The following is a 24,851-nucleotide window of genomic DNA, read 5'->3' on the forward strand; positions in this document are numbered from 1 at the left end:
AAGGAAGGAACAAGTCCAGATGTGCAGCCTTTAAGAGCTGTAACCCTCACCTCCAGGGTCCACAGCAGGAACCCACCAGAAGGAAGAAACTCCAGATACATCTGAACATCTGAAGGACAAACTCCTGATACACCATCTTTAAGAATTGTAACACTCACCGCGAGGGTCTGCAGCTTCATTCTGGAAGTCAGTGAGACCAAGAACCCACCAATTCTGGACACACTACTGGCACCCTGCTCCTACCAACGCCCTGCCCTGCCATCGCCCTCCACTTGCCCTCCACCCACCCGCACCTGGGTCCTAACCTGGGTGTCCCGCCCCACCAGCACCCTGCTCCTACCCACACGCTGCTCCACCCACATCGGGCTCTCAGCACCACATCATACCTGTGGCCCCACCCCACAATCACTCTGCCCCTCCCACACCCTGTCCCGCTCTCCAGCACCCCGATCCTACCTTCACCTTGCACCTATCCATGCTTCTCCCTGCCAGCACCCTGCTCCATCAGCACCCTGCTCCACTCGCTCCCACTTCTACCTGTGCCCTGTGCCACCAGCACCCTGCTCCTACTGCACCCGGCTCCTACCAATGCCCTGTCATCACCCTCTACCCACCTGTGCCATGGTCCTAACTGTGCCCTGCCCCGCCAGCACCTTGCTCCTACCCACACTTTGCCCCTTCCTGGGCCTGGCCCAGCTGCCACCCTTCTCCTACTGTACCCCGCTTCTACCTGAGTCCGAACCTGCAGCACCTGGCACCTACCTGGACTTTTCTCCTACCTGCTGCCCTGCCCGGCAGCACCACATCCTACCCGTACCCCACCCCGCCAACAGCCAACTGCTACCCATCCTGCAGCACCCCCTCCTACCCGCGCTTCTCCCCACCAGCACCCCGCCCCGCCCCATCAGCATCCTGCTCCGTCCCCACCCCGCTTCTACCCGTGCCCTGCGCCGCCAGCACCCTGCTCCTAAGCGCGTCCTGTACCCTACTCCTACCGGCACCCCGCTCCTACCAGCACCCCGCTCCTACCGACGCCCTGCTCTGCCGTCACTCTCCACCCACCCGCGTCCCGGTCCTAACCACGCCCCGCCCCGCCAACACCCAACTGCTACCCGTCCTGCAGCACCCCATCCTACCCACGCGCGCCTCGCCAGAAGCCCAATCTTACACGCCCTCTGCTCCTACCCACGCCCTGCCGTGCCAGCACCTCAGTATTATCCACACCCTGCTCCTACTGTGCCCCACCCCACTCCTAGGAGCACCGTGCTCTGACGCCCCCCACACCTACCCCCACCCCTGCCCCACCAGCACCCCGTTCCTACCGGAGCCCATCCACACTGCACCCTGGTCCTGCCTGCATCGTGATCCTGCCCCTGCCCAGCTCCTGCCCACTTGAGGTCTTCAGACTCTTAACATTTAGACAACCACACAATCCATTAAAATCCATTAAAATCCAGCATTAAAATTCATGCTGGAATTTAATATGAAATTAAAGAGGTCTAGGAAATAAGAAGTCACCAAATTCTCAAAAATACCTTTATTAAAGTAACATGTAATTTTTAAAAGTAGTTTTAGACAAGACAACTTCATTTATGGCACATAAAATTCCATATCTTGTGCATAACACTTTACAATGAGAACTTTTGTTAACCAGGACATGTTATTTTCTATGTTCATTCTTTTGACACATAGATTTTTGTTTCCTTCCTAGACTTGTAAAAATGCCTGTTTCGGATTCCTTCAGAGTACAGATGAAAAGGAAATCTACCATCACCATACGGTAGATGTGAAAATTCAAAGAGGTGCCGTGGCTTTAAGTAGACATTTCGGTGAGTGTGAAAAAGCGAGGTTCGGTGAAGATCAGAAAGGAAAGGAATCACCACTGCTATGCTTGTCACACAAAATGGACTTTAAGTCTACAAGGCACAAAAATAGAAAATAAAGGTCATTATAAAATGATAAAGGGATCAATTCAGCAAGAGGGTGGAACAGTTGTCAATGTAAACACAGCTGACGCAGCAGCCCCAGTTATTAAAGTAAGAGTCATCGAAAAACAGAGACAGGCAACAATAGCTGGGGACTCCAACACCCACTTTTAGCAACAGACACACCCTCTAGGCAGAAAAGCAACGAAAACCAGACTTACACACCAAAATAGAAGTCAGAGGGACCTGACAGGTAATTACAGAACATTTCACCCACCAACTTCAGAACCTGCGTTCTTCTCATCAGCTCACAAAACATTCTCCAGGATAGACCACATTTTAGGCCACAAAACAAATCTCAAAAAAGCATTTAAAAAATGAAAATCATGGAGAAACTCCGTCTCTACTAAAAATACAGAAAATTAGCCGGGCGTGGTGGTGCATGCCTGTAATCCCAGCTACTCGAGAGCTTCCCAAAAGAAGTCAACCCAGGGGAGCTGTGGGCAAGCATTCCAAGAACAAGCATTCACACTGATGCAGGCCAGACACTTGCATAAAGGTCCTAAGAGCAGACTGAGCACACAGTCTGTAGCCAAGCAGGGGACACGCGGACAAGCCATGTGCAACTCGGAGGAGTTGTTTTTGTTTTTTTTTTTTTTGAGAAGGAGTTTTGCTCTTGTTGCTCAGGCTGGATTGCAATGGCATGATCTCCACTCACCGCAACCTCCACCTCTTGGGTTCAAGTGATTCTTCTACCTCAGCCTCCCGAGTAGCTGGGTTATGGGCATGTGCCACCACGCCTGGCTAATTTTGTATTTTTTCAGTAGAGACAGGGTTTCTCCATGTTGGCCAGGGATGGTCTCAATCTCCTGACCTTGTGATCTGCCCACTTTGGCCTCCCAAAATACTGAGATTACAGGCGTGAGCCACCATGCCCAGCCAAGATTGAAATCTTAATCAAAGAAAAGCAGTTGGGAAACTTACCTGTGTTTTATTCAAAGCCCATCCTCTCCTTCCTGTTCAGTCAGCAGGCATCCTGTGGTGACTAAAGAAGGGCCTACCAGCTAAGGGACTCCATCGGCCCGAGGAGCAGCTTCTGCAGGAGCTCGGGCAGGTTCCCTGGAAAACGTGACAGTGCCAGGCCATGGTGCCCTGTTCAGAAATACAAGACTCAGATTTAGTAAAGCCAGTAGTGTAATGTGAAATTTGTTCAAAAACTCCTTAACCAAATCTTTTCATTTCATAAGATGATGTATTCTAACAACAGATTTTTTTTTTTTAACTGTATGTTCATACTTACAGCATTAAGAATCAGTGTGACTGGCCAGTGACACGCGTCTGGTTCATCAATCTTAGTGGCAGAGCTTTCCGGCGTCCACAACTCTAGTCACCAAAATCAAGAATGTATTTTTCTCTTTTTACCTAATTACATAAAAGGGGCTGATTTATGAAAAGCAGTAAATTAATAAATAGCACAACTTATGTTCATATCATTGCCACTTCTAGCCACAAATTAAGAGTCAGGATTAAGGAAAACTTACCTAAGTTTTCCCAGGCTACTTTAAAATTGCTTTTTTCCTACAAAAATCAATGTTAAATTCTTCTTTTGAGGTAGTCTGAATTAAGTTGCTGTTAATTGCAAAAGACTATTAGATCTTAAGATGAACTGACAATTTTATAAAATAAATAGACTTCCTTTCTACTATTAGAAAGTTCTAATAATGAATTCTATTATTATAATAATGACTTCTCAATTCCATTTTAAAATATTAATATACTGGCATTTTCAGACTTAATCTGAAAATGTTTTAAATATCAAAATAGACATATCCAAAGTTTACAACAAGGGTGTAAAATCATGATGGGCACACTTCCTCGAACATGGTGGACCAACCCAACCCAGACCCATCACACCCTCAGCGTGTGGAAATGTTCAACTGTACAGGATCCATGGCTGGACACAAAAATCTGTAGGTGTCCCTGACATAAAATGCCATAGTACTTGCCTTCAGCCTGGACGCACCCTCCAATATCCTTCAAATGACCTCTAGATTACTCACAATACCTAATACAATGGAAATGCTACATAAATGGTTGTTATACTTTATTGCATAAAGAATAATGACGAGAAAAAAAGCTTGTACATGTTCAGTACAGATGCAACCATCCTTTTGTTCTGGAAGATTTTTGATCTGAGGTTGGCAGAAAGTGAGAATGCAGGACCCACAGATAAAGAGGGCTGACTGGATTTAACACACACACATTTTCTTTTGCCTGAGTAAAAAAAAAAGTACTCATAACACATAACACAGCTAAAGGACCTCAACAAAACTATTCTTCCCATTCAACCTCAAATTGATAGAGACGACCTTCAAAGTCCACGCAGAACCTTTTCTTTCCTTAATGCTCACTAGCTTTTAATCATCAGAACTAATAGTCAAATATGTTGCCCTTACTAATAAATCCAAATTAAAACAACACAGAAATGACATTTTATTTTTTCATTATTACTGAACACCTACTCTGTGTTACATACTGTTTAACCATCAGTGACATATTAATAAGCAAAAGATAAAAAACTCCTGCCTCCTAAAACTTACAGCATAACAGCACTTTATTTTACAGAATAAACACATCCTTGAAAATCCGTATTACAATTAGGGATGCTCCCACCAACTTGCATGAAAGTTTCAGGAAGGTTCGTGTTCAAGCAGCTTTGCTGAAGCAGAGGAGACTCCACTTGTCTTTCTTACAAACTGTCACAAGACACACCTACAATTTCAACTCAGGAAATACACTCAGCTTTTTATTAGTCTTCCCTAGATCCAGTAATGTGAATGCAAATAAAACTTTGTAACTTATACCAAAATAAAACTTCTGAATAACAGATCATTTTTCCATGATTCAGTCTTGTTCCTCTGTTTAATAAATAAGTCAGTTACTCTTCAACTTCAGTCATACTCTCAAAAGTCCTGAACAATCCAGAAAGGAAGATCCACCTCTCCTAAGTATTTTTATTTTTAAAAAATTCACTACACTGAACAAGATAACATTTCACTTCCAAAGTTAAGTCCAAAAAAAAAAAAAATTAACTGTGACTTCTTACATCTGTATGTCAAAATCAGACTCTTAGTGAAATAGTTCTAATAAACACTCCCTCCAGTAACCCTCATTTCCTCCCCAGAATTTATGAACAATTCCTTTGGCTCCAGAGAATCAATCCTGAATTCTTGCTAAGATTGCACCACTGCATTCCAGCTTTGGTGAGAGAGCAAGACTCCGTCTCAAAACAAGGAAAACCTGGAGTAAAAGGAGAATCTGACTTCCTGAGTTATCACATTAAGTTTGAAACATCCAGTTTATAACAAAAACAAATCACAAGGCACACAAAGAAACTGGAAAGTATGGCCCATTCAAAGGAACTAAGTAAGTGAATATAAAATACACCTGAGGATACTCAGATATTAGACATACTTATTAGACAAAAACTTAACCACAACTCTTAAAGATGCCCAAAGAGCTAAAGAAAGACATGGATACTAAAGGAAAATTACCTGTGAGCAAAATAAGAACCTCAATAAAGAGATAATTATAAAAAGAAATCAAAAAGTATTTTGCAATTAAAAATTAAAATACCTGAAATAATAAAAAAAAAAAATTACTAGAAGGGGCCAGGCACGGTAGCTCACGCCTGTAATCCCAGCACTTTGGGAAGCTGAGGTGGGCAGATCATGAGGTCAGGAGATCAAGACCAGCCTGGGCAACACGGTGAAACCTCGTGTCTTATTAAAAATATGAAAATTAGCCAGGTGTGGTGGCGGCACCTGTAGTCCCAGTGACTTGGGAGGCTGAGGCAGGAGATTTGCTTGAACCTGGGAGGTGGAGGTTGCAGAGAGATTGCGCCACTGCACTCCAGCCTGGGCTACAGAGTGAGACTCCATATCAAAAAAAAAAAAAAATTAGTAGAAGGGATTGATTTGACCAAGCAGAGAAAGAATTAGCAAATCTGAAGACAAAACAATTGAAATAATCCTGTGTCAGAAACACAAGGAAAATGGTTGCAGGAACATCAACTGAGCTTAAGGGACCTGTGGGACAGCATCAAGTGGACCAAATCAGTTTATAAGAATCACAGAACAGACAGAGGCAAGAAAAGAACATCTGAAGAAATAATGAAAATCTAAGAAACTTCCCAAGTTTGATTTAAAATATTAAGACATCATAAATATCCAAGGCTTGGCATGGGGGCTCCCATCTGTACACTCAGTGCTCTGGGAGGCCAAGGTGGAAGGGTTGTTACAGGCCAGGAATTCAAGATCAGCCTGGGAAACACAGTGAGACTCTGTCTCTATGAAAAAAACCATAGTTAAAATGAAAAGCTGGTAGGGTGGTGTGCACATACAATCTCAGCTACTCAGGAGGCTCATGCGAAAGGACTGCTTGAGCCCTTTCAGCCTGGGTGACTGAGTGAGACCGTCTTTTTTTTTTTTTTTTTTTTTTGAGATGGAGTTTCACTCTTGTTGCAAGGGCACAGTCTCAGCTCACTGCAGCCTCCGCCTCCCGAGTTCAAGCGATTCTCTTGCCTCAGCCTCCCAAGTAGCTGGGATTACAGTTACCCGCCACCACGCCTGGCTAATTTTGTATTTTTAGTAGAGATGGGGTTTCTCCATGTTGGTCAGGCTGGTCTCAACCGCCCGACCTCAGATGATCCGCCCGCCTCGGCCTCCCAAAGTGCTGGGATTACGGGCGTGAGCCCCTGCGCCCAGCCATGAGACCCTGCCTCTATTAAAACTTACTTTCACAAAAACCAAGAAGCTCAACAAACTCAAAATAGGATCAATTCAAAGTATCTCACCCAACACATTATAATTAAAGTATCAAAAGACAATCTTGAATGAAACAAGGGAGAAGCTACTTCTCACATACAAAGGAAGACAAAGAATCTTGAATGAAACAAGGGAGAAGCTACTTCTCACATACAAAGGATCCTCAGTCAGATTATCACTAGATTTCTTTTTTTTTTTTCTTTTCTGAGACAGAGTCTCCCTCTGTTGCCAGGCTGAAATTCAATGGCCAATCTTGGCTCACTGCAACCTCCGCCTCCTGGTTTCAAGCAATTCTCCCGCCTCAGCCTCCCAAGTAGCTGAGATTACAGGCACCTGCCACTACGCCCCACTAACTTTTCAGCCTGGGTTTCAGAGATGAGGTTTCACCATGTTGGCCAGGCTGGTCTCAAACTCCTGACCTCAGGTGATCCACCCACCTCAGCCTCCCAAAGTACTGGGATTACAGGCGTGAGCCACCGTGCCCGGCTATCAGTAGATTCCTTACCAGAAACCTTGGAGGCCAGAAGGCAGCAGGGTTGATTAAGTCGAAGTACTAAGTGGGGAAATCCTTTCAACTGGGAATCTTAGATCTGACTGCTAGGGTTGAAATGTGTCCACCAAAGCTCATGTCAAAACAAAATATGAGATGTATGCATAGAGCTTTTTTCTTTTTGAAGCTCATTAGCTATCATTAGTGTTAGTGTATTTTATGTGTGGTCCAGGACAATTCTTTCAATGTAGTCCAAAGAAGCCAAAACACAGAACAACCCTGAAAAATGTACTTAACATTACTGAACTGTACATTTAAAAATGATTAGCTGGTAAAGTTTACGTTACATATACTTTACAATTTAAAATTAAAAATTTAATATGTGCAAAACAGAGATGTACAGAATAAAGCAAAAAAGTAAGAATTCTTTTAGTAAATACTGGAAAAGTGGGTCTGAGTGAGAAAAAAGTAACCCACATGCAAAACTCACAGCATAGTTAGTAAAACTATAACAGTATTAGAAGAAAATGCTGGATGGTGGGGAACCCATGGATGGTCCTGACCACTGAAGAAATGCAGCAGAGGACAATGACAGATTCTAATAAGTGAATAATGTTTATGAAATAATAGGTAGTAAGATATACATAAAAGAAAAAAAAAACACACAATGGGAGAAGTCTGAAGCAGGCAAAACTCTTAAAATCCAACTCTATAATAACTTATACAAATATAAAGCTGATACCTACAATTCCCTTGATAATTTCATTTTTGAGATTTTTCCTTTTTAGGTAGGGAGCACTTTCAACACCTGATAGCACCAAGCACCAGAAACCCCCCCCCAGCTGACGTCAGTTGGGGGGAAAACCCTCTATTTCATTTTTTTTTTTTTTTTTTTCCTGAGACAGAGTCTTGCTCTGTCACCAGGCTGGAGTCCAGTGGTGGCATCTGGCTGATTACAACCTCTGCCTCCCAGGTTCAAGCAATTCTCCTGTCTCAGCCTCCCAAGTAGCTGCGATTCCAGGTGCATGCCACCAGGTCCTGCTAATTTTTGTATTTTTTTTAGTAGAGACGGAGTTTCACCATGTTGGTCAGGTTGGTCTCGAACTCCTGACCTTGTGATCTGCCCATCTCAGCCTTCCAAAGTGCTGAGATTACAGACATGAGCCATAGCACCTGGTCATCTTTTTTTTTTTCTTTTTTTTTTGAGACAGAGTCTTGCTCTGTCGCCCAGGCTGGAGTGCAGCAGCCAGATCTCAGCTCACTGCAAGCTCCGCCTCCCGGGTTCACGCCATTCTCCTGCCTCAGCCTCCCGAGTAGCTTGAACTATAGGTGCCTGTAGTTCTTGTATTTTTTTATACAATTTTTTGTATTTTTTTAGTAGAGACGGGGTTTCACCATGTTATCCAGGATGGTTTCGATCTCCTGACCTCGTGATCCACCCACCTCAGCCTCCCAAAGTGCTGGGATTACAGGTGTAAGCAACCGTGCCCAGCCCACCATCTCTATTTCTTATACACAGTAATATCATAACAAGTAAGATACAAATTCACTTAATATGTAGCTTCTGTTTCTGAGTTCTGTGGGTTCCTGAGTTCTGTGGATGTCATTCAGTAAGATAAGAAAGCTACTGATCTCATCAAATCAAGGACACAATACTGTTCCCTCAGGTAGCACCAATAGCATGGCCTCAAAATATGGGAAAGATAATATTTTATGGAAGGATATATTTTAAGGCTGATCTACAGATAGGAATTTTTTTTCCAATCCAAGCAATAAAGTTTGATGTAGATGTTCACTCCACATCCTGTCCTGATCCTCAGCGGCCAGAGGCCAGCCTGCACTTGCTTTCACACGCTGTCTTCCTTCATGGCTCCAGGCTAAGATTGCCAGGAGGCTCCTATAAATGTGGTCATCTTATGGATTAAACACTTTGTTAGTTTTGTCTGTCATCAAGCCTGGAGTGCAGTGGCATGATCACAGCTTTCTGTAACCTCCAACTCCTAAGCTCAAGTGATCCTCCCAGCTCAGCCTCCTGCACAGCTAATTTTTAAGTTTTCTGTGGAGATGGGGTCCTGCTTTTGTTGCCTAGGCTAGTGTCCAACTCCTGGTTTCAAGTAACCCTCATGCCTTGGTCTCCAAAAGTGCTGAGATTACAGGAGTGAGCCATCATGCCCAGCTCAGATTAAATACTTTGTTTGTTTGTCTTTGAGTTGGAGTCTCGCTCTGTCACCAGACTGGAGTGCCGTGGTGCAATCTTGGATCACTGCAACCTCCACCTCCCGGGTTCAAGGGATTCTCCTGCCTCAGCCTCCCAAGCGGCTGGGACTACAGACATGTGCCACCATGCCCAGCTAATTTTTGTTTTTGGTAGAGACGGGGTTTCACCATGTTGGCCAGGAGGGTTTTGATCTATTGACCTCGTGATCCACCTGCCTCAGCCTCCCAAAGTGTTGGGATTACAGGTGTGAGCCACCGCACCCGGCCCAGATTAAATACTTCTTTAGAAGATGGACTAGAAATGGGTCATCAGAAATTGTTTTTACTTACATATGAAGAATTCCAATCTTCAAAAAACTTTTAGAACTCAATCAGAACTTGAGAACTTCCTTCAGTAGGTGCTGTGATTCAATAACCAGAATTTTGCTTTACTTTATATACAAGTATTTCTGTTATTTTCCTACTAAATTACATGAAGGGAGTCGTCTGCACGTGAGCTGCACCACCGAGCAGCACGCTTATCAGTGAGAAGGTGCCTGACAATTCTCAGTTGAAATGTCCTGACCAAGTTTCCCCAGAAATATGTGAGTACTCAACTGTATTAAAACTAAATGTATTGTTTTCAATGACAAATAGTCACTAATTAGTAAAATGATTACTGTGCTGTAATAGAACAAGTCCTTAGTTCAAAATTAAATGGCCACAGACTGACATATTCATAAAGCTTATCAACCATCACATATCACATTTTACAAAAATCAAGAAGACTAACAGATGGTCTCCTTCTTCTTCTTTTGTGAAACAGGGTCTTGCTCTGTCATCCAGGCTGGAGTGCAGTGGCACAATCATGGTTCACTGCAGCCTCCACCTCCTGGGCCCAAATGATCCTCCAACATCAGCCTCCCAGGTAGCTGGGACCATAGTTGCATGCCACCACTTCCGGGGTGTGTGGTGTGTGTGTGTGTGGGGGGGGGGGGGGGGTCTCCCTATGATGCCTCGGCTGGTCTCAAACTCCTGGGCTCAAGCAATTCTCCTTCTTTGGCCTCCCAAAATGCTAGGATTACAGGCATGAGCTTAATCATACCAAAGAAATTATATTTTAAAAGTAAAGTCAAAGCTAAACTTTAAGAACAAAGGAATCCTATTTCTATACTTACTAGTCCCAGGTAGACAAACAACATGGCCTTCCTCAGGCTCTTCCTGAGTCGTTTCAGAAGAGTGTGAGCCATGAGCAACCAGCGCTGTTATTTTCTGGGTGAAACTGCCACTTTACTGTTTTCATTTGCCTGTTGAAATAACTTAGCTGTATTAATCATTTAAATTAAAATTAAACATTTTGAAGGGGAAAACATGGGGAGCAGACAACATCTACCTCATTGAAGGAGGCAGGTAATCAATGTAAAAGGAATGAGAAAAAATCACCATTGGAACCACAGGTGTAATCGATGTTTCCAAGAGGCTTCAGCAATGACACTGAAACCAGCTCATGAAGGTTGCCGGGGAATAAAACGTTCACAGTGCTTTGATGTCTCGTCCCACAGGACTAAGAACAAAGGGGAAAGCTCCCTTCACAAGGAGATGTCCAGTGGACACCACCTCAACCAAAATTATGAAACATAGCTTCATCAATCATGGGACAAACAGACTCAAACATCCCCCGGTGTGAGGCAATAAGTACCCAACACTGCCTAATCTGGATTAGGCATTATTCTCTGTTTAATCTGAATCCACTCATGAGAACACTGTTCAATCGGTATTCTTGCCAAAATGCTTAATCTATTCTAGTCAGGAGAAGAAGAAAACCATCAGATATATCAGATTATGGGTCACTGTACAAAACAAAGAGCCTAGATTTTCCAAAATGTTTCATGTATTGAAAGAACTACTCCAAAGTAAATGAAGAGAGGGACATGACAACCAAAGGCAAGGTTAATCTTTCATTACACTGTGGGTGTAAACCAAAAATAAAGAACATTTCGGAGACAATTAGGTAAACCTGAATATGGGTTGTACATTAAATTACTATATTATAGTTAGATGGTAGAATTGTAATTATGTAGAAATACGTCATTATTCGCAAGAGATAAATGCTGAAGTGTTGGGGTAAAACATCATGCTCTCTGCAACTTACTTTCAAATGATTCAGAGAAGAAAGTACTTACAGAAAGAGAAAGAAAATGCAGAGGTGGCAAATGCTAGCAACATGTTAATCTGAATGAAGAATATGTAGATGTCCGTTGTTTTACTTTTTAATTTTCTGTAGGCAAGGGAAAGATAGGAAGGAGGAAAGGTGCAGGTATTTCTTATCAATTCATACCTGTGAAAAACAGAGTTAAAAGAAAACCAAAGGCTTAAAATTCATGTAAACATCCAATGAGATCAATAGTAATTTTCTGTCAAATTTCTGAAAAGCCATTAAGACTGTAACATACCTGACTAGGATCACTTGTAGGTAACTTAAAGTATTTTTTTATGGAGGTTCCAGTCCTTCTACTTCATATGTTTTATTCCATCATTCCTGGAATTGCCAGTTGTTCAAAATAAACCTCTAAATGTTCATCATAAGACATTTCATCATCAATATCATCCTTTAATAAAATTCAGAAAAAATAAAACAGGCTGTAGTGAGTAAACAATAAATAATTTGTAATAAAAAGGGCTAAGACCTAAATGAGTCAATAAAATTCAGAAAAAATAAAACAGGCTCTAAGGTAGTGATTAAACAATAAATAATTTGTAATAAAAAACACTAAGACATAAATGAGTCAATAAAATTCAGAAAAAAATAAAGCAAGCTTTAAAGTAGTGGCTAAACAATTTGTAATCAAAAATACCGATCAGACATAAATGAGTCAATAAAGTGTACACATTTTTTTTTTGAGACAGAGTCTCATTCTGTTGCCTAGACTGAAGTGCAATGGTGTGATCTCAGCTCACTGCGATCTTCACCTCCCAGGCTCAAGCCATCCTCCCACCTCAGCCTCCTGAGTAACTGGGGCTACATGCCTGCAACACCACACCCAGATAATTTTTGTTTCATTTTTGTTTTGTAGAGATGGGGTTTCCCCATGTTGTCCAGGCTGGTCTCAAAACTCCTGGACTCAAGCGTTTCACCTGCCTTGGCCTCCCAAAGTGCTGGGATTACAGGGGTAAGCCACCGCACCCAGCCTATTTTTATATTTGACATTAGAAAACTATTATAACTTCAGTCAGTTATAAGTCATTATAAAAAATACTTAACCTCTTTGAGAGGACAGGACAGAAAGATCCTGACACATTATCAAAGCTTAGGGTAGGATAAATGTGCCGTCACCAATGAATGGGAAGACAGCAGGCCCTATGGAAAATGGTGTGACAAATGGTTACCTCTATCAAAAAAGTACAGAAGAGCCTATCCTAAGAGAAGTAAAAGAAAGAAAGGGATGAAGGGAGGAGACAGAGAGAGAAAGAAAGAAAACACTGCAGAAGGTTTCAATGTTGTAACACCCAGCTCAGCAGGACAAGATAAAACAAAGAGCTCTCAGTCATGGTCTAAGTTGGCACTGCCTTTTTAGAGGTTCATTTTGCAATTAACATTAAGAGTCTCAAAAACACTCATCGCCTTTGACTTAGCCATTTCACCTCCAATAATCTAGCATATTAAAACACTCAAAGATCGGATACATTTAGGTCAATAATTCTTTACCCACCAACTACACAATCCAAAAAAGTTCAAAAACTCCTTTGGCAGCAAAAGCTGTCTTCAATAAATGTGATACTGTTTATAGTTTCTATTAATATCACTCAGCTGGCCTTCAAAGCCATATATACTTTTAATTTTAATTTAAGTGACCCCAGTCTACTTCGTGGGGCTTATTTACCAATGCAGCCTCCCACAGGTGCGGCAAACCTGACACACAAAGCCGCTGCTGTTCCCCAAACAAGGCCCACGTGCCCCACAGCAGCACTTTGGTGATGCTCTTTCTGCTTCCTGACACACCCTCCTTCTCCCACGTCTAAGGCCTGGCACAGACCCCATCTTTTTTCATAAAGCCTCAGCCATACCTGCCTCGAAATTTCTGACCCCCATGATTCCCAGGCACATTTTGGTGCTGCTGGGTGTACATAACACAACCTGAAATGCGGTTCTGCATCTCCTCTTTGCACCTGGCTGAGGTCTCAGAGAGCAGAGGCTCAATATTTCATGGCTCCCTCAATTTCTAAACACAGTGCTGTATACTGAGTGGCACCTCCCAGTGACTACTTTGTACCCTAAATGTTAAACAGAGGGATGAGTGAAACCGTATCAGGATTAATATACAGAAATACATTCCTGAATTCCATCACTTAATAGAAGTGGCCATTTGAATGCTGGCAGGTAGGAAGAAAAGAGGAGGACAAAGAAACCCCAAAAGTTGGCATCATAACTACTGCCACACAAAAAGAGAATAAAGCAGAGTGGCAAGGTAAAGACTAGGGAAACACAGGCCATTGCAGGACAGAAAAATCTTCCAAGCTTGTCAGTAATGTAAGTTTCTCATTTTCCAATAAACTAGCGTGGCATAGGCCACTGTTCAGAGTCTAGAGTCTTGTCTTCAAAATGTTTTCCAGTATCAAGGACAAAACTCTACAAGAAACAAAATGGTGAGAAAAAGCAGCACACTCACAGCTCTAAAGAGCACAGGGTAAGGCTACAAAAAGGACCAAGCACCTTCTCAACCTGCAGTGTGCTCAGTGTCTGTAAATCACAAGTTAGGCGACGAAGGGCTGGTAGTTTCACATGAATTAATAACTCTCCTTCTTGCTCCCTGTTATCTCCCTCACCTGACCCACCCGATAAAACATCCTCTCAAATTGCTTGCACGTGCTTGGAGAAGCTCATGGTACAGTCAGTGCACTCACACACAACTGAACGTGAGCAACACGAGGCTTACGAGACAGCAAAGACGACAGCAAGGCTGGGCCCAGCGGCTATCACCTAAAGAACTCTTCGCTTGTTACATTGGAGCGAGTGATTTCTCTGGGACCAGGAACCACAGAACCCTGAAGGACACACAGCTGCTGGCTAGGATTCAAGGCCCGGAGTGAAAACGTTAACATTTCCCTCCCAGTGCTCATGTCTCCTATAAACTGGTTTGGTTCTGCAATGAACAACTAGATTTCTAACTGATATTAATAAACTTTTTTTTTTTTTTAAAGACAGGGTCTCGCTCTGCCACCAGGTTGGAGTGCAGTCATGGCTTACTGCAGCCTCAACCTCCCGGGTTCGAGCAATCCTCTTGCCTCAGCCTCCCAAGTAGCTGGGACTACAGACAGATGCCACCATGCCCAGCTAATTTAAAAAGTTCTATTTATAGGGATGAGGTCTCGCTATGTTACCCAGGCTGGTCTTAAACTCCTGGGATCAAGCAATCCTCCTACCTTGGTCTTCCAAACTGCTGAGATCACAGGCAGTAGCCACTGCACCAGGCCATTAACACTTATATATGTAAAATACATCCAGAATATAAACCACTACAAAACAAAAATACTCCATCTTGATGTAACTTACCGTACTATGGATTTGTTTTAAAAATGAGGTAAAAGTAATTAAGAAAATGAAAGCACAAAAGTCGTCTATCAAAATTACAAAAACTCAAAACTGAGTGAACAAAACTTCAGAAAGAATGAAAACAATTGGAATATAACTTCAGAAAAAAATGTAAAATGGAAACAACAAAAGAACAATTTGTACCCTCTAAAAAACAGAGGTTAAAGTCAGAATTTTTTTTTTTTTTTTTTTTGTCTCCAGCCTGGAGTGCAGTGACATGATCTCCATTGGCTCACTGCAACCTCCGCCTCCCAGGTTCAAGCGATTCTCCTGCCTCAGCCTCTCGAGTAGCTGGGATTACACGCGCCCGCCAGCATGCCCAGCTAATTTTTGTGTTTTTAGTAGAGACGGGGTTTCACCTTGGCCAGGCTGGCCTCGAACTCCTGACCCCAGGTGATCCACCCGCCTCGGCCTCCCAAAGTGCTGGGATTACAGGCACGAGCCACCGTGCCCAGCCAGGAAAATATTTAAAAACAAATTAAGCAAAGATTATAAAAGTTTTCAGAGTAACATAGTTCCCAAAACAATCACGATCCACATCAAGTCTGAGCCAAGTTGACATCCCCACATCAGGCCCCTTCCTGGTGTTCGTGGAATCTGCAACACAGACAGAGGTGCAAGGGTCACTGGGGAGGCACAGAGGCGGAGGGAGGAGGGGCTCCCTGGGGTCGTGCAGGTCTCAGAGAGCTCCTCGGGCCCTGGAAGGTGACCTTGGGCCCCTGAGCTCCCCACAGTCAGGTCTACTCAGATGCCAAGACACTGAGGCCTGTGGGCTGCTCTCTGCTGAGGGGTTATCTGTCCACAGAGAGTGTCTGTAAGTGTCATGGAGGAAGAACTGAACCTGGGCGCTCACACAGGCACCTTCAGGGGGCTGGTTCCCTGGAGAGTAAAACAGACACAGAGAAACGGGGGGATTTTGAGGATTCCAGGATCAACAGGCAGAGCCCTGGGCCCTAAGGGGAGCAGGAGGTCTCATGACACAGGGTGGGGGTGGTGACCCTGCCTTGCCACCCAGATCCTCTGTGCCATCCAGACAGAAGAGCTGCACATTGAACATGCACAGCTGCCTGGAGCACGTCATTGGTATTGCCTAGTAAGACCTGGTCTTTCTAACATCCCCACCAGACCTGTCTTTGTATTGTAATTTTTAAAATTACGCTTTGGTAAGACAAATTTCTCACTTTAGTATATTCTATAATAATAGGGTTACAGAAGACATACATTTGAAAGAGTGAAAAACAGTGTATAGATACACACAAACAGACGTTTATATGTGTGCCTGATTTCAAGATTGGAAAATAGATTTAAAAAACAGAGGCTCCCTGAATCATGCCCTCAACCCTTCCCAAGTGAGCATGGCCCTGAAATGTCTTCAGGGGTTTGTTTTGTTGGCATTTGGCACAGATACAGAACCACTGACGCCCAAGCCAGTGCTCTCTACATACAGAAGCCTCCAACCTCATCTTGAAAAATGGGGCCATGAGGTCACTCCAGGTCCCCAGGCCCCCAGAGGCCGAAGGACCCCTAGGACTGGGCACATTTCAGTGCTTCTTGGATCCTGCCATGTCCCCTGCTTGATGCCAGGACCTACTGAGTGCCCGCTGGCCTCAATACTGGGCAATACTGGGCCGTGTGGGCTGCGTGCTCGTGTGACAAGGAGCCTGGGGATGCTCCATCCTTCTCACCTTCTCACACCTTTCCCAGGAGGCCTGAACTGGGGGCGATTCATGGTCAACCCTAGAGTCTCCTCAGGATGAACTAGTGATACTCCCTGTTGGCCTCAAGAGGCTGGGGGGACAGAGCTGGGTCCCCCCAAATGAGATGCTGGTGAGCTGACGTGTCACTGCAGCAAATAACACAGTGCACAGCCCCTGGTATCCTGCACACGGTGGCCCGACCAGCACCCCAGTGTCTCCCTCACTAAGCAGCCTGTGGCAGGCTCAGCCCAGCTGGCTCAGGGGCTGCTCTGGGTGTGTTTCCTGGAGGATGTTCTCGGGGCATCTCTTCACTTACCTTCAGGGGTCTCTAAAATATATTAAAAATGTCCCAGCGGTTCAGGACATTCCGCCAGGTATTCTTCCTGGGCTTCTTGGTTTTCTTCCCGGTTTTCCTGATGGGACAACAAGAAAGTGAGCGTAGCCATAAAGAACACGGGCACGTGTCTGCTTCCCTCATCATTCTGCCCGCCGCACACTCACTCTTCCTCTTCCACTTTTGTCTTTTCTGTTGCTGCTTCTGCAGATGCAGAGGAGGAACATGCTGACACCTGTGAGAAGGAGAACAGTTGTGTATGTCCAGAGACGCCAGTGCAGGAAAAGTCCTATCTGGGCAGGGAGTGCCCAGAGCAGACCCAGATGTCACTGGGAGTCCCTCCAGCATGGTGGGGTCCAGCTCATCTGACCCCACCCCAGCCCCTCCCTGGACCCTGAAGGGTTGTTCAGCAAGATTCAAAGCTGCAGCCTGGGGGCCAGTAAACAGGGCAATGCCAAGGCAGCAGGCAGGAGGGCTGGGGAGGGGTTTTATCGACACTGAAGACCCGAGGACCTCAACTGTGGGATAAGACCAGGTCCTTCAGAACAATCACAAGAGAGGAAAGAGGAAAAGGACCAGAGCTAAGAAAGGAGCTCAGGAGTCAGAAAGAGGATAAAAGAGAGAGAGCATATAAGAGGAGATCAATTACCTGCTGGTGGCCTGTAATGGTGGAGTCTTCCAGTTCTGGGAAGCAAGCATCAGAGTGTCCAGAGGAGAAGCGGTGATGGGGGCGGCCATAAGAAGGAAAAGGGAGAGTTATTGTCGAGAGAACCCCTCAGACTCCGCTGTCCCAGGGCTGTGGAGCCAACCCCAGAGCCTCTGATGTGCCCATTTCTGGAGACTTCTCCACAGCCCGTATCATTTCCTCTGTGCTACGAGGGAGGGACCTCCGACTTCCCACACACTTTCCCAGCCCTCATATTCCATAACAGCCAAGGGAGGGGAAGCCATGTCATTCTGTTCCTCCAAGAGGCGGCCGCCCTCTTCACAGTGTCGTGCATGACGTGGAATCCCTCCCTCCTCCTCCTGTAGGGCCTGCTTCTGTTCCTTCATGAATCCCATTTCCTTCCTCCTTGTGGACCTCCACCATTCCTACTGGTCTCCAATAGAAGAACATCGGAAAGAAGGCCAAGGCTGCACTGCCAGCCTCCAGTCAACACACGGATCACACCCTGGGTCGGCAGCACCTGCCCAGGCCTGGGGTTGTGTTGGGGCCTGTGGGAGGCAATGATGGCCAATGCCACAGATTCAGTCAGGCCTGGGGTTGTGTTGGGGCCCGTGGGAGGCGATCATAACCGATGTCCACAGGCCTGGGGTTGTGTTGGGGGCTGTGGGAGCTGATGATGAATGACGTCACAGATACAGTGACTGTTCTATGCCTGGAATGACCCTAGAGACTTGGAAAATATTCAGTCGTCAAACGAATCCCACCAGCTTCTGAGTATTTGGAAACAATGGAACAGAATTCAAGATAAAGCCTCTTGTCCCAGTTGCTTTAATCTGCAGGTGAGGCCAGCAGTTGTCAGCACAGAAATGAGGGGGCCTCCCAGGGTTTGCCTGAGCTGTGGGAAGACTAGGAGGGTGGGCACCTGGCAGGCCTGACACAGAGAACAAGCTGGGCCTGACTGGAGTGTGGGGAGCAGGACGAGGCTGTTGGGCCAGAGACGAGGGTGTCACAAGACAAGTGACCCAAGAGGCTCTGCCCTGGGCCCAGTGGATTCCAGGGACCAGGCTACAGGGAGGGCGAGAGCCACTGCCTACAGCAACACAGCAGCCCCTCCACACATATCCCCGAGGATTCCTGCCAGCCACAGAGGGCCTTGAGCCACAGCTGGACTCGGGCCTCTCCAATGAAAGCCAATGTAGGTTTCATTCAAAGCCCACGGATTTGGGATTGGATGGGATTGGGTGAGGAGTGGAGGCCAAAACTGTGCTCAGTCAAGTGTTCCGCCCTGAGGACTCCAGGATGCTGGGGCACACGCAGGAATCCCAGAGGAAGGACTCCCTGTGTCATCCCACCCAGGGAGCACCCTTAGAGCAGCAGCAGACGCTGAGGACAGAACAGGAAGATGCCGTTGCAGGTCCCAAGAGTGTAGAGAAAGAGGGTGGGCTCCTTTCAGCTCCTGGCACACGTATGAAAGACTTTGTCTTCAGGATCACGTAGCACCTGTGAGAGGCTGTGTCCCACCCCACACTCAGCGTTACACCTGCACACTCATCCTGTCATCTCCATTCACAACAAAACGCTGCCTCATCAAACCCAGGGCTCTGGTGCTTGCTGTGGCAAAGGCAGGACTGATCTGGTCTTTGCAAAATGTAATCTTTAAACACCAGAGCAAGAAATGATGGTGACAACACAACTCACACAAAGCTCATGAGAACAAAACTCTTACAATTTTCTCATTAAGATACATAAACCAAATCACACTTCTACACCTATTTCCTTTCATATTTAGTCACTTCACTGATCCCATCCTAGGCTCCAAAACAAGTGTCACCCAATCCCCAAGAACCCTCCTCACTGGTCAACCCTGGAGTGTTGGTCCCTACCTGACCAGTCTATTTCCTCCTGGATGGATCCAGAGGTGGTGCCCATGAGCCCAAGTACAGAGACACAAACATCAGCACTACTGCTCAGTCCACGGTGACTCTCCCTGGGCTCTGTGAACTCAGGGGCCATTAGGAAGGCCCTGGTCACAGTTGGGAGCCTTCAGGTGAGACAGAGAACCCGAATAATCCCTTTCAACTGTTCACCGACACTGGCTCAGAGGATCTCTTACCTCCAATCTGAGAACCCGAGATTCCAGCCTTGATGCACATGCACTGAGTCAGGTGAGTGCAGTGAACAGAATGTGGGCCAGACTCACAGCAGCTGCTTCCCAGGTGATTCAGGGAGAATGGAGATGCTCTCTTAAGAGCAGACATTTGGCAGCTGAGAACTTATAGTATGGCTCTTGTGAGAAGGTTATGAATTTTTCACTTATTTAAACATGAATGGGCACATATGCCATGGAGGACCACAATGGAATGCACAGGTCTAAACCCAAAGGTGAGGGAGATGTGACTCTCCCCCCTTGCTGATTCCTGGCAGAGTGGTTTGCTCTGATCTGATCATTCATGGCTGGGTACTTCAGGGGCACAGGCACAAGCTCCAGGTCCCCTGTGATGTGAAGGGGATGCCACAACAAGAATGAAAACGCCTGGTCCAGCAGAGGAGGACTCATCAACAGAAAGAGAGCATCTTCTGCAAGGAGAAAAGCTGAACCAAGGCAGCCAGAGTAGAATGAGGGGAAACTTCAGTGACTTCAGGAGCCCCCCTATTCTCCTGTGACCTTGGATCAGAACCCACTCAGGTTTCCAGATTACCATGAGAAACAACAGATTGAAGGGGATGAGCAGAGAGCCTTTTCACACTGGCGCTGGATCTCAGCAAGGGGGTTGGAAGCACTGGATCATTACTGGGGCCCAAGATGGGCTGCCCAGGGCTGAGCTCTGAGCTCTGGGATGAGAAGGAACGAGGAGGACATAGTCCTTGCCCTCCCAGTGACCAGCCACGGCCAGGATTCCTCTACACATAAGTAAAACAAAACAGAGTTTGAGACTAATAATTCCAAGACTATCTCAGAGAAACAGGCGAAGTGATGTCTCAAGGGTCACACGGGAAAGCTGCAAGGACCACCTGGACTCCGCTCCTTTTGCTGAGCTCACCTTGCACTGAAGCAGGGTCCCTTCTCACCTCCCCTGCAACTACAGTGTGGGGCAGCCATCCTGCCTGAAAGCTGACACTCCCTTCAGTCACACAGGATTCCGGCCAAATCACACTTGGCTAACAGCAACTACACGAGGACCAGCTGTCAGGCCACGCCCAGAAGCAGGTGAAAAGTAAGAGCTGATCTCTGTCCCAGCCAGAGAGACCAGGCCTGGGAACTGCTCTGTGTCTGGCCTGACCCTGAAGTCCATCCCTGCCGATCATGTCCTCTCTGGGCCACACTGGCTATTTCGGGAACTCACTCCTGTTCTCTGCCTCTCATTAATTTCTGGTGGTGCCACTGCCATCAACATACAGAAAATAGAGAAGACAAGAAACAACAAACTAGCTTCTCTCTTCAGGCTCTCAAGAAGACGGGCAGACAGTGCTAACGCCAGCTATGAAGTCGGAGCTCGACCCGTTCTCCCTCAGCTGGAATATGAACATCCCGGCCACGCCCAGGTGATGACGAAGAACTGACTTCCTGATGTTGCACCTCGGCTTCCCCCCGTGGCTCTGCTGCCCTCATGCCTTCCTTCTGCTCCTCAAAATTGTGTTCCTTTTCAGGCCCAGGCCAAGGCAGTACCTGCTGTCTCTCTCACAGAGCCCACTGGGCAGCTGTCGGGGAATTCTTAGAACCTCAGTGTTGGTAACGCTGATTTGTGCCTTTGATCACACACAGCAGAAGGCCCCGAATACCACACACAAAAAAACTGTATTCTGAAGATTAGAGATGACTGTGGAATTGGGTTATGAGGAGATAATTTCTGAGGTTAGTGAGGGACATTTTAAAATCACAGCAGCCTCATTCTTTTAAAATGTGGGTTAAGTATGGACATCTACAGAGCAATCAAATTCAACTCACATACAATGTATTTCCACCAAACGCGGGCTCCTAAAAGAAACTCAATCCAGAACTGGGTTAATTTTATTTTCATATGACCTTAAGCCAACCACCTTGACTTGTTTCTTGCAAAGGCCTTCAGGAGCAAACAAAAACCTTTGTCCACGGTGGGTTCAATGGGGACATCCTGGAGCCTCTGCTGTCCCACAGCCACATTTGTCTCTCCCCACCTCGTAATGCATGAGTCACCCTCCATCCTCCTAGGAAGGTAAGTGCTCGTCCTGCCACTCACACCCTAGGGCAAGCCCTTTGGTTACCTTTTCATGATGCTGTGTTTCCTGAGCACAGAACACGGAAACCAGGAGGAGGCTGCATGATAGAGGCTGGGCCTCTACATGACCTTGGCATTATGTATTTTGGACACTCACCACGTGAATTCAAAAAGACACGCAGCAAATCAATGCGCACAAGCTCACCCCATGCTCAGAGAATGCAGTTGCTCCCAGGGACTGCAGAATGTGACCATCATGCTCTATCTACAACAACCATCCCTCCCTCCCATCACAGCCTAGGTCCTCATCCATGAGAGGAAGCTCCACTCAGGCTGCCTGTCCACAGGAAGGCCAGCGAGACCGTGGCACATTCCTCGTCATCTGGGTGACTCATCAGGATGGGAGGGCTTCTGCAATACGTACCCTTTTCTGTAACTCCTGAGGATCTCTGTAAAGACAGAAAATAAATTGCTATGAGCATCAGACCCTGCTGTGTCCTGTGTGCACAGGACTTTTCTTCACTTAGTGACATTAGAAAACAAGATGGAAACCAGTGTTCAAAGGAACCCAAAAGAACAGAGCAAATCGAATCACAGTAAAGACACATTTTTCTCAGAGGACATTTCCTCTCAAGTCCATGTTGGTTGGCCAGTAAGTGATTTTGTTCGAAAGAGAACAAAGTTGGTAAAGGCACAAGCTCACTGCCCCACAATGTGTGGTGGATGCTGTCACTTTCTCCCTCTGTATTAAGTCAACCCTCAGTGGGGAACAGACTCTCACTTAAAGCTCATCCCAAGGACATTGTGTAGGCTAATCTAAGATATATGTTGTCACATTCTCGTATCTTAATTTCATCCAAATAAAATAAAGCTAAGAAAGCAGTTTTTCTCAGACAAATCCAGGCGGCCTGACCTCCACATCCTCTGGGTCCTCCTCGTCTTCGCTGTCACTGGACCACGCCTGCAGATGTCCCGGCGGAACTAGGAGGACACAGAGTGACCGTCAGCACCTTGGTGGTGTTGCTCACGAACAATTCAGTAACATTGCTTGAGGTGGGTGGGGGAGGAGGACAGCAGAACAGGATAGAGGCAGGGAAGAGAGGGAATCAGGGCCTTTGGCTTTCTAGCTCCAGGCCACCTCGTAAACGTGAAATAGCCAATCTCAAACAGCGCACACCACATAGTGCAGCTGTGTGTCCCCGGCAGCCTCTTAGGGCTCCTCCTTCCTAATCTGACCTGAGCTCAAGTGCCCTCTTATTGATCCCTGCCAAAGTCATTTCCTCCTCAGAACGCACATGTGCTGCTGCTCTGTATATCACCACTTCTAGGTTTTGTACTGAATAAGAAGCAACCTTTCTTGAAAAAGATTTAAATCTAGCCAAAAGATTTCATTAACTAACTGTTTGTGATGAGGCAATTAAACCAAGATTTGAAAATACCCAATTATCCTACCATTTAAAGATGACCCCTACCTAGCCTGTGAGATTTGTCCTTCCACTCTTCCTTTTTAACGCAAAGTGTGTGCCCCGTGGGGTTCACTGCTGCTCATGCTCACACTGACTCCAGCACCGGGACAGCCTGTCATGGGAGCAGCGAGGGGGACGGGGGCGAGGCACTGACCCTCTCCAGCCCAGCTATGCAGGAGATTCCAGCAGGGAAAATGGGTGCCAGGCTAACACCCAGGTTGATCCTTGAGATTTTATGGGATGCCGTGTCTTGGGATTGGGTTCTACTGAATTTCTAAGATGTGCAGTGATAATTTCATTAAATACAATAGAATATGCCACTCATCACTGTCTGCTTTCCAACAGGAGCTGAGGAATGACCTCACTGCTATAGATCAAAAGCCTGTGGACTCTGTGTTTTATGTTAATGATCATACTGAAGCCCACTGTACAATGTACCTGCTCAAACCAACCCTGGGTGAGCTGACCACTGACACCACCCAGTCATGACAGTGTTTGGGATCCGAATAGGTTTTCATTCTCCCACACACACACAGAAGTGCTGGAACAACCTGGCCCAGCAAGAAATTATACCAGGGCTTTGTGACAAATTCCGGGTAGTAGCCCATGGCATTAACCTTCCACTCATTCCCAAGGTCACATGTGCCTCTTCCATTTAAAAGAACAAGAGCTTGGGAAATTCGTCTCCACACCATGCCCATCTGAGGACGGGGAATGGTAAATTTATCTTCAGGGACAGCTGTGGTGGAGGATGAACGGATTGATTTATGCAAACTGTGCAATGGTGATGGAATTTTCCTTGAACATTGATCCTTGTGTTGTGCTGTGAACATGGGAGTATGTTTTCTGGGGAAATGCACACACGCTACCAGACATCCACAATCATTCCATATAGACTCGCTCCTCTGTCCCTGCAAACCCTGATGTAGCGCCGCACCTTATATGACACTGGTGCTTCCTGGGATGACAGTACCATGGTTAGAGTCGTTTACTGGACTCTACTGGAGTCCAGTTTACTGGAGTCGTTTTTTGTTTTTGTGTTTTTTGACACAGAGTTTCACTCTTGTTGCCAGGATGGATTTCAATGTCACAATCTTGGCTCATTACAACCTTCACCTCTTGGGCTCCACTGATTCCCCTGCCTCAGACTCCTGAATAGCTGGGATTACAGGCATGCGCAACCACGTCCGGCTAATTTTAAATTTTTAGCACAGACAGGGTTTCTCAATGTTAGTGAGGCTGGTCTCAAACTCCCGACATCAGATGATCCACCCGTCTCGGCCTCTCAAAGTGCTGGGACTACACGCATAAGCCATTGCGCCCGGCCTGACTCTTTGTATTTTTTAAACCGAACTTCCCAAATCTCATTTCTACAGGAAGCTCAAACAAGAGAGACCCTTGAGCAAATGCAGGTGAAACAGAACCACCTTCGCAACACTGAGGTTTCAAACCTCAACCAAGAGA

General features: G+C 45.9%; 1 protein-coding gene across 1 annotated transcript in view; it reads right to left on the reverse strand.

The window, feature by feature from the left end:
* Positions 1 to 1,522: 1,522 nt before the first annotated feature.
* LOC119623252 (protein FAM153B-like) overlaps positions 1,523 to 24,851 on the reverse strand; it is a 72,663-nt gene continuing 49,334 nt past the window's right edge. Inside the window, exons 30-42 of the mRNA XM_073010798.1 lie at positions 22,835 to 22,902; positions 22,346 to 22,370; positions 17,708 to 17,742; positions 17,226 to 17,293; positions 17,041 to 17,137; positions 14,989 to 15,624; positions 11,891 to 12,046; positions 11,621 to 11,775; positions 10,616 to 10,744; positions 9,789 to 9,859; positions 3,226 to 3,347; positions 2,910 to 3,077; positions 1,523 to 1,916 (exon numbers count right to left, since the gene is read on the reverse strand). Coding sequence (XP_072866899.1) covers positions 17,053 to 17,137; positions 17,226 to 17,293; positions 17,708 to 17,742; positions 22,346 to 22,370; positions 22,835 to 22,902 — 281 coding nt within the window. The 3' untranslated portion in view covers positions 1,523 to 1,916; positions 2,910 to 3,077; positions 3,226 to 3,347; ... (4 more) ...; positions 14,989 to 15,624; positions 17,041 to 17,052. The remainder of the gene's footprint in view (positions 1,917 to 2,909; positions 3,078 to 3,225; positions 3,348 to 9,788; positions 9,860 to 10,615; positions 10,745 to 11,620; positions 11,776 to 11,890; positions 12,047 to 14,988; positions 15,625 to 17,040; positions 17,138 to 17,225; positions 17,294 to 17,707; positions 17,743 to 22,345; positions 22,371 to 22,834; positions 22,903 to 24,851) is intronic.

The sequence above is a fragment of the Chlorocebus sabaeus genome, chromosome 23, assembly GCF_047675955.1.
Source record: "Chlorocebus sabaeus isolate Y175 chromosome 23, mChlSab1.0.hap1, whole genome shotgun sequence".
NCBI classification, from domain to species: domain Eukaryota; kingdom Metazoa; phylum Chordata; class Mammalia; order Primates; family Cercopithecidae; genus Chlorocebus; species Chlorocebus sabaeus.